Raw genomic sequence first — 10,672 nt, forward strand, 5'->3', positions numbered from 1 at the left:
AAAACAACTACAATTTCATTTTCTGCTTTTAAGAAAGGATTGTTCACAAAAACACAGAGCGAGAGAGAGAGAGAGAGATGTGTGTTGATTAAGCAGTGATGATGATAATAATAAACATGTTTTAGTTTGTCACTTTCAGGTGAAAAGCAGACCTGAATCAATTTTCCACATGCAGCAGTCGGAAGAAAGTTATAGTTTAACATCATTGGAAACATGCAGGCCAAGTTTCTGGCTGACTTATTTAAAGCGCAATGTGTATGTGTCTCTCAACCTCACAAGCAAACAAGCTCTCACCCCTCCCTGAAGACAAGGAATGCAGCTCCAAAGCAATAACATGATAAAGAGACAGCAGCAAGTCCTGAGCACAAAAAGTCCCAGCAAAGCAGCAGCAATGTGGATAAACAGCAGCAGCAGAAGAAAGCAAACCCATCTTCCTGTCTGATTGGATGAATTCCACGGAGGGGCGAGCAAGATGGCGGTGGCAGCATGTTGAAATGCTCAAAAAGGACTGAGTGACTCGGGCAAGCCACATGCGGCTAGCATGCTGGCTAGCGACCATAGCTACATGAAAGAAATGGACCCTTCATGATGCGCTCAACGTGCCGGCGCTGTGGTGGGAAAGGCTCCATCATAAACACGCCCTGCACCGAGGTTCAGGCCAAGAAGAAGAAGACGATGACTTCCAAGCCCAAGAAGGTCAGCCTCAGCGTGGGCGAGCTGATTGTGAAAGCCGTGGCCGCTCTCAAGAAGGCTCTGGCTGCCGGAGGCTACGATGTGGACAAGAACAAGGCCCGTGTCAAGACCGCCATCAAGAGTCTGGTGGCGAAGGACACTCTGGTGCAGACCAAGGGCACCGGGGCCTCCGGATCCTTCAAGATGAACAGGGTTACTGAGACCAAAGCTAAGACGCCCGCCGCGGCCAAAGCCAAGAAACCGGCAGCAGCTGCTAAGAAGTCGCCCAAGAAAGCAGCAGCAGCACTTCAGCCACTAGCACGAAGTCAACCGCATCAGAGGACAATAGTGAGAGTGGCTGTGACTTCACTGTGCATGTGAAGAAAACGTTTGAGGAGAACTGAACAGTTGGAGTTTGACATTTGCCACCTGTGGAGTAAAATGGCAAGAAGAGACAGTGGGACACAGGACAAAGCTGAAGGAGAACTGCCGGCTATTGGACTGTTGAAGTGGGAGAGGACAACAGAGTGAGAAGACTAGGTGAGAACACATAGGAATTATTTAATGTGGGAAATCAAAATTTGGGTTAGCAAACCTGGGGAAAAGAAAACTGACTGCTTAAGTTGGAAAATTGAGACGGAGTCTGAAACATTGCGAAAATAGAAACATATACAAAATCACACACACACAAGCAGAACATGCATTAACCCTACTAACAATTCCAAACACAAAATGACTCATGAAGACTCATAGCACATTAGTTAAGAAATGATTAAATAATAGCAGAGAAGTGTGTAGGAAAGGCAGCTGGAGATGCAGCTCCACAGACATGCATTAGACCTGCCTAATAACACAAACACATGTAATGAAAATTAGCTTGTTATCTTTCATCAGTGTTAAAATAGTGTCAATTTAGCAGACACTTGTTATTAAATACTGAATTTATCCAATGCAAAAAATTGACTCTCCAGGTTGCAGGACAACAGTTTAACTTTTGTGGGAAAAAAAATCCTGGTTTGATAAATCAGTGATCAGACAATAAATTTAGTTGTTAAAATGGTAAATTGGGAGAAGCTTCCTGCTTGATTGAGGCAGCACATGTAATTTACTGTATGAGGGAAATTGTCTTTTGTGATACTATTTTGAACATGCTTTCCTGTCGTCCTGTCAACTTAGTGGGTTAATAGCTGATATGCAAATTAGTTGATTGGTTTTAGATTAATGAAAGGTGACTGAATTCTAGCACGAGTGAATGAGATGTGTTGGAGTTTGTTGTGTGTTGAGTAGAGACTCTAAAACACTGAGTTTCCTGCTTTGATGTGCGAGTGAATCCTGTATTTAGATACACAACTCTGAATACGTCAGAACAGACTGTTTTGTGAAGTGCATGACAGCATGTCACATGTTTTATGATGAAGGGAAAAGGAAAATTGAATAAAATAGATATGTGGCCTAAATGAGTGAAGAGCACAGACCTGGTAATTAAACTCATAGCTAATAAGACATTAGGATTATGTTGTGTGTTGTGCAGCTGATGGTTGATTTGGAGTGAATCTAGCTGATGATTTTTCTTTTGTTGTGAAGTTGAGCCTGCCGATTAGTATGATGGTATGATAAACCATGCTAATGGTATGATTTACCCTCCTGAGATGAGGAGCTTGTGTCATGACTTAACAAGGCCTTTTTATTTTGATACTTTCACAGTGCACTGAAAGTTTTGTTTGATAATCTCTGTTCTTTAAGCAGATCTGCACGTCGGGAATTAAAAATGCTACACGTCGTCGAGAAAATTGTGCCAAGTGAGTTCTCCACATTTAAATGGACTCTGGAGAAAGCCACTTATTTGGGACAATTATTAAATGACAGTCCCAGTCCAAAAGGATTCAGCGATGTAATCCAAACTAAAGTTCTTCTTTTTCTTTTTGAAATGACGTCATTTTGCTGAGAGTGGAAACTAAATGCGACGATAGGTTCCACTATCAGCAAAGAAAGAAAGAATGAATGCATGAATGAGTGAGTGAAAGGAAAACAAACTGACTGACTGGTAAAAGCTGACAAAAGCTGACAAGACTTTACTGATGTAACACGACTGTGTGAAGTTGACCCCCGCCTGGCAGGGGTGCAGATGAGTCTGTGTGTGCTTCCCTTTACAGGAGCAGAAAGATGACAGCAACACTCGAGGTTGCGTGATGATTTAACATTTTAAATGCCATTTTCTGTGTCTGTGAATTTATTATGTGTGTGTCATTCACTAGCTTGTGTGCTCACAGAGATAACTATGACAAAGTATGCATACGCCTGCGCAAGCGCTAACATTTGCATTTTCGTTTTTACAGCATTACGGTTCTTCATGTGTTTGATCATGTGATTTATAGGAATACTGGCTAATGTTTCTCTACTACAAGATTTCTGGGTTTATGTGTGAAGAAAACTGTAGTTACAGGCTATATGTTGATGGAGAAATTAATATAGTTTGAGACATACTGTGATGAGACCAGTGTTACTTTTTCCACAGCGAGTGTTAACTTTATGGTGTTTTATGGCACCTCTGGAATGTGGATGGCCGACGCCTGCCCACCAGGATGGTCAATGTGTATTGCTAATGTTTGTTTTTCTGAGACTGCATTTAGAAGAATCAGCTGAAGCGGACAAGTGACATGAGTAAAACAAATAAGAGATTACGGTATTTATGGAATAGTTTATTATGGGCTCATTTGCTGGCCACTTTTGAACCCATAATAATAATATATGAGTGGAGTGACTTTGCTTAAGAGAAGTCACTGATTACATTAATGTTAACAGAGTACATGGGATAATCCATGTCTGAGGTGAATTGGGGTAATAGTTGTAGTTACTGATTTGAGAAAACCTGCACATGACACTTGTCTTGCTGATGTTGAATGCTTATTACTCTTATGATACAATTGTTTACAGGTATGAAGTTTGATTTCACTTCCAGATTTTGCTTTCCAGGCCGTGATGGTGTGTATACAGGCTCCTGGGAGAGCCAGGTGTTAAGCAAACTTAATATGCAACGCACGCTAACATCTTTTATTGCAGGGTTACGGAGCTACTCCGGAGGAGGTGCCCTGATGTTGCCTGGGACATGTTCTAGCTAATCTTTTTCTTTAAGACAGGGATCCAGGTTTGGTGAGTTGACGCATGGGAATGTCCATGCGTCAAGAGGTGGAGTGCAAGGATTAACATTAAACAATGTTTACTATTATTGTTGCAGTGATTTGTGTGATTAGCCGTTTTATTTACAAGTATTAAACCTATGCAAGTGGTGCACCCATGTTCAGATGAGGCTTTGATGGCCTATAAGTGAAGTTCACTGAACTAAAGAATGTGGTTTGATGATTGTTGACATGCTCTCCAAATAGAAGTTTTTCTTCTTAGCAAGGAAATACAGGTGCAGCAGTAATCTCCTGAGAAATCTTCAGAGGCCCAGTGAGAAGCGTGAACCATTCCAGGCATAGCCGACAGCCAGGCAGTGGTTGAGGTCAAAGGTCAAGCTGGTTGGGGCCCATCATGAGATCAGACCTTGGAGCCACAGCAAGGACCATGAAACTGCCTGCAAAATAGAGGAGAGGATCGTCCACAAGATGGGAGCTGAGGCCAGGAGAGAGGCTTCAGGAGGATCAGAGATCATCTTCAGCACAGCAGACATCACACAGAGAGCTGTGCTACTGAGCTTCCAGGAGATTTTAAATAAAATGAAAGATTCAATATTGACGCTGAGGAAGACAACTAAGGTGTACGACGTGCTCTGCCTTAAACCTTCAGCAGCGTTGGAACATGAAAACTCGTGGGATGAGGGGAGCGTGCCAAGCTCCATCGACAGCGCAGAAGGAGTTCGAGGATGACATCATGATTCTGTGAAAGCACAGGAACCAGAAGCTATGGTGGTGATGACAGCAGTTTCCTATGAACATCACCTAATGCTGTGCCACTATACTGTGCATACGATGACACTCTGAAGGCTGCTGGGATCATAACAGCAGTAAGACAACTGAACCCAGCACCCTTTCCACAGAGGTGTTTCTCTGCAGAGCGTGGACAATTAAGGAGTCATAAATATCCCCCTCACAAGACGAAGGTCTGAAGTCAGGTGATGGGGGCTGGTAAGAGGCCATAAAACTAGAGTGCTGAGAGGTCTGCAGCTTTGGAAATAGCTGAGAACCATGTTGACAAACAACAAAACCAACTGGTATGTTTGAATGTTTATTCTACATACATTTGGACTCTGGTCCTATGGACAACGATGGAAACAACTGGAAGAGACATTCATGACGCCCTGCAGAACTCAAACCACTCTGCAGAGAGACATGTGATGTGCACACCTGGAGGAAGCATTACCAAGCTGAGATGTTTTTGAAAATGTTACTTTTTTATTTTCACTATTAAATTAACAATTTCTTTGTTTGCTCGTAAGATGCAGTTTGCCATGAGATGAGCTCAATGAATGGGATAACTGCTAATACATTTGTTGAACTGTGTACCTTTTCAGTAATTTAGGGTGATTTGACATATGCTGAGTATAAAAATGTTTGCATTGAAACTGTCAGACATGAGGTATTCATACCTGGGAACTTTTCAGGCATAAAGGTCAAAAAGGGGGGAAATGTTAGATTTGTATTGTTGATTGTCATTTATGCTTAGAAATATTTACTTATATATGCTTAGAGTTTTGTAATTAGTTGTAGATTGGTAGAGGTTTTGATCCTTGATAGTCTGCAAACTTTGTGTGTATTAGACAGCACTTTGGGAGCATGAGAGGTCATACCGTGTCTTATTATTTTATGGTAGGATTAACGTAGTTGCGTCTGTTCTAGTCTAAGTGCTCTTTGTTTAGATGAACTGCAGGACTTCCTCACCGTGTTATCTAGGATGAACCATCTAGGGTGAGGGGGAGGCTACCCTCTTCCTGACCAAGGATGTTTGACCCTTTGATCAGCAGTCCACACACACACACACACACACACACACACACACACACACACACACACACACACACACACACACAGGCAAGGTACTCTTTGTGTATGTAGACGTCATATGTTAATGAACTTGTGCATATTCATGTAACCTCAATAAAAGGACAGTGATACGGGAGAACGGACGAGACCAACTGGAGTCAAGCGGTTGTCCGGTTCTCTCCCGTGCACGAGTAACATGAAGAACTTTGCCTATTTGTGTCTTGCTTAGCAGTGTAATTATATTGTCTTAACGTTCCAGCGAATAGGTTTATGCTACAAACCTAACACACATGATACTGTCCAAAGGAAGAAACTGTTGTACTGCATTAGGAAGTGGCAGTGAGGGCTGTGCAGGAGTGACAGATGGGTTCAAGGAGCCTGGAGAGGTGGAGGTATACTCTGTGGGGAAGAGGAATGAAAATCTGTAGAAGCAAGACAGAATAGATGTCTGTGAATAAGAGGGAGACAGATGTAATGGTGATGCTACAAGGAGTAGATGTAGAAGTAGTACAGTTTAAATACCTGGGGTCAACCATCCAAAGCAATGGACAATAGAGAAGAGAGGTGAAGAGGAGAGTGCAAGAGAGTGCAAGCAGGGTGGAGATGAGTATCGGGGGTGATTTAAGACTGAATGATAGCAGCAAGAGTGAAAGGGAAGATTTACAAGATGGTAGTGAGACTTGCTGTGATGTATGGTTCAGAGATGGTGGCACTGACAAGAAGACACGAGTCAGATATGGAAGTGGATAGTTGAAGATATTAAGATTTTCACTGGCAGTGACCAGGATAGACAAGATTAGAAATAACGACATCAGCTCAGGTTCTGCTGATGCAGGTTGGAGACAAAGTTGGTAAGGAACGGCTGAGAAGGTTTGGACATGTGCAGTAGAGGGATAGTGGATATAGAGGATAGTGGATATAAAGGGAGTTTTTCCTTCCCACTGTCACTTACTCATAGGGGGTCATATGATTGTTGAGTTTTTATCTTTATGTATTATTGTAGGGTTGTAGGGTACCTTGTGGTGACTGTTGTTGTGATTTGGCACTGTGTAAATAAAATTGCCCTCCAGGCAGGAGGGTCGGTGTGACGGAGAAGAATGCTAAGGATAGGATGAGATGGAGGCAAAAGAACCACTGTGGTGCCCCCTAAAGGGGGAAACTAGAAGAAGAAGAAGTGTAAAGTTGAAATTAGCTCTTTGTTTCTTTAAATGTTCAAGCTACCCTAAAAAGTATAGAAAACTTTTATGCTTGTTCCACGAGTTCACCAATCAGTCCCACACCAGAAAACAGTAAAAAGATCAAGACACAGTAGAGCTCTACCTTTGCAGGTCCCACAGGCAATGAGTCAAATTGAATTTAAAAAGCAATTATAAGACATCTAAGGGAAAAGCACCTCTTTTCCTTCTGAGTGCTTCGACCCTCTGATCTTATTTATTCCCTATTGTTTTTCTCTAATTCTGATTTTTCACATTTTTCCACCCCAGTAAAGCGCAAGATTTGATTATTTTCCATTAATTATCAAGGCTCTTTTGTATGTTTTTTTGTTTTTGTTTTTGTTTTTAATTCTTGAAATATCTTCTTCTGTTCGCTTTTTGTCCTTTTAGTTTAGGCTACTTTATGCGCAAATTCCCAATAATTACAAGCACAGAAACCTTTTTCATGTCAGGTCTTCACAAATGGGTTCCCGCTGGGTTAAAGAGGTAATCAAGATGGCTCGAGTGCATTAATCTGTCAACTTCTGTGACAAACAGCTACAAGGATAGTATATTTTATCTTTCAGTGACTGGATTTGAAATTGCATGAAGTGGGGGAAAAAGCCGTGCCTGAAAGTCTTTCATTGATTGCTGAATGTATTTTGAAAAAAGAAACTGTCACTTTTTTGTACCCCCATTTTTTTCTCTCCCATTGCTACCTTTTGAAGGATAGATGAGGTTTTTTGGAAATAATTCCCCCAAGCAGGGGAGCTGCTGTGTTTAGACATCCTTTTCCCCAAGCTATCCACATCAGCCCCTGTTAACTGCCAGTCCTTATCTCTCATTCTGTCCTGCCTTCTCTCTCCATCTCTCACCCACCCTGCCTCCCTCCCACTCTGCCTCCTCCTCCCTTATCTCCCGCTTGGACCATTCTTTCCACTCTCATCCGCTCTATTTCTGTTTCCTTGCTCGTCTAGCTCCCTCCGGTTTGCCCGGCTTCTCGCTTTAACCCCAATCTCGATGCACCTATGCATTTAACCCCCACTTTTCTCTCTGCATCCCACCCACAATATAGGTATCTCTGGGGAAGATTAAAAGTTTGTTTCTGATTATAGAAACAGTTGTGATTGAACTCAAGTCAGCAGGAAACTTGTTCCAGAGAGTAGAATCATTGTAGCTCAGAGAAATCTCAACAGATTTGGATCTAATTCTGGGTACAGCTGAAAGACTTTTGCTTGAAGAGCTGAGAGGCCTAATCGTGATTTATAGACCATTAAAAAGATTTTAAAGGAAATTTTTCGAGCTGTCCTACTGATTTATTTATTAGACAATCCTTAAAAGAAGAAGTTGCAGTGGTCTAACTCTTTGTGGAGATGATTCATATACATTTTTACATTAGTAAAAGGCTCTGATGATGTGATTTTGCAAAATAATATCAAAGTTCCTGAGTTGCAAACTTTTATTTTAATAGAATAATACTAATTTATATCTAGGTTCTTAAACCAATTAGAAGAAAATCTCAGTCTTGTCTCCTTTAAGCTCTCAAAAAGCTCATCCCTAAAGTAAACAGTTTGTTTACTGAGATTATCAGAAGCATAAAGAATAAAAATGGGAAGAAATGGCTAGACTCAATGCAATATATCTCTGCCAACCATCATATATTGTGTTTTTGCAAATTTGACAATAGAGCCAACAATAATGCCTTCAAATAGTGCTTTAGCTTAGCATAAAGACAGCAAATGGGTTGAATTTTATTTATGTATCTCCAAAAACAGTTGCCTCAATGCACTTCATATTGTAAGGTAAAGCTCCTACAAGAATTGTAGGGAAAACTACATCAGATGACACAACCCCCCCCCCCCCCCACCACCACCACCACCACCACCACCACCACCACCACCACCAAGAATGTGGCGACAGTGGGAATGAAAAACTCCTATTTAAAGGAAGGAAACCAGGCTTAGGGAGGATTCAGCCAAATGCAATGACAAGTTGTGGGTGAGAGGAGGAAGACAGGACAAACACCACTGTGTGGAACAGAAACAAATATTAATTATAACTAATGATGTAATGCTGAGTGGCGTGTAAATACATAGTGAGTGAAAAAGGTGAGCAAAAAAGAAAAACTCATCATGGAAAGTCCATCCTTTCGATGATAGTCGCAGGGGGCGCTGGAGCCTATCCCAGCTGTCATAGGGCGAGAGGTGGGGTACACCGTGGACAGGTCACCAGTCTATTCTGTCGCAGGGCTAACACATAGAGACATAGGCTGTATCCTAATTCAGGGTCTGCAGCCTTAAAGTATGCAGCCTTAACGGTCCACAAGGGCCGCGTACTCAAAGACCACTAAGGCCGGAAGTGTGAGGCTTGTGAAATGGGACGGTCTAGTCTCCGTCGCGCTGCCCAGGTTGCCTAGCAACCATGATACTAACAGCTGGAAACGTTTCATACAGCATTATTTGACAGAAATGAAGGAGAAAATCTTTTGTTCATTTGTTTGTTTGTTTCTACATGAGCTTCGATTTGATAAGTATCTGAGGCTGAGACCACAGGACTGAAATCATGATTATTGGGCTTCATTTCTGTACTGAACTATCATTTTAAGATTAGCTAGTAAATAACAAATAGCTAATGTTGTTCATGAGACTAAAGTCATCTCACTTTGGTAATGTAAATATAATATGGCCAATATTAAAGTTATTATTTCAATCATTATTAGTTATTACAGCAGTGAATGACTCTGTTTCAATTACTGAGCTTCAGTAAGGATTCAAGCTGCATTTATTTATATTTCCTGTCACCTTAAATCTTCACTCAAAGACATGTTCCTTCGACACTGTATATATAAATGTATTATATATAAGAGACAAATATTGTTCTTTTAATATGTTGGCATTACTAAATTTCTCTCAGTGCTTACTTTAAATATCCATGAAATCATCACATTCTCTGTAAGATTAAGGTCAACTATTGAACGGCGTATATTTTAAAGTAAAGGCTTTAAAACCAAGTTAGTACAAACATCACTAATGTCACATAACTTTGCCGACATGTGGCCAACAGTAATGTTTTAATGTTCTTCGTTATTAAACATTTGCACATAAATAAGTGACATAATATTCAGTACTTACTTTTAAAAGTTTACTCTTTGGGCGCCCCTCTTCCGCCTTTTTTTTTTTGGCAAAATTATCCACACCCACTGCCGGGCTATGCATTCTGGGATATGTTGGGCCACGAAGTATCTACCACCACATCCTTAAAATTTAGGGAAATGAAGGATACATTTGAGGGCTGCATTTCGAGCGGCCTTTGAATTGGGACAGCCTTCGCCGCGTCGCTGTGACGTAATCGGCCTTAAAATGCGGCCTTTAAGGCTGCAGACCCTGAATTGGGATACAGCCATAGACAACCATTCGCACTCACATTCACTCACAGATTCACACCTATGGGCAATTTAGATTAATCTATCCCCACTAACTGCATGTCTTTGGACTGTGGGAGGAAGCCGGAGTACCCGGGGAAAACCCATGCAAACACGGGGAGAACATGCAAACTCCACACAGAAAGACCCCGCCTGATGGTGGAATTGAACTCAGGACCTTCTGGCTGTGCAGCAACAGTGCTAACCACCATGCTGCCCTCCTCCCCCCCCCCAGCAGAATTCAACTTCTTGTCTAAGAATATATACTTATTGGCTGCTTCGTTAGTTACAAGTTGCTAGTGTACAGTTGCACCACTTTCTCCTTAATTCTTCATGGTATTGATTCAACAAGGGCTGGAAACATTTCTCTGCTATTTTTGTCTGTATTGACACGATAGCATCTTGCA

The 10,672-nt window shown here is 41.5% G+C and overlaps 1 protein-coding gene across 1 annotated transcript; it reads left to right on the top strand.

Annotated features, from left to right (window-relative positions):
* Positions 1–294: 294 nt before the first annotated feature.
* Positions 295–1,475, top strand: LOC146681617 (histone H1-like). Its single transcript, XM_085449093.1, has 2 exons — positions 295–1,026; positions 1,141–1,475. The coding sequence occupies exons 1-2, from the start codon at positions 586–588 to the stop codon at positions 1,201–1,203; spliced, it is 504 nt and encodes a 167-aa protein (XP_085305219.1). The 5' UTR covers positions 295–585; the 3' UTR covers positions 1,204–1,475.
* The last annotated feature ends 9,197 nt before the right edge of the window (positions 1,476–10,672 follow it).

The sequence above is a fragment of the Copadichromis virginalis genome, linkage group LG23, assembly GCF_057382275.1.
Source record: "Copadichromis virginalis isolate Kocher_CV1m ecotype Utaka linkage group LG23, C_Virginalis_male_GT1.1, whole genome shotgun sequence".
Classification (NCBI taxonomy): Eukaryota; Metazoa; Chordata; class Actinopteri; order Cichliformes; family Cichlidae; genus Copadichromis; species Copadichromis virginalis.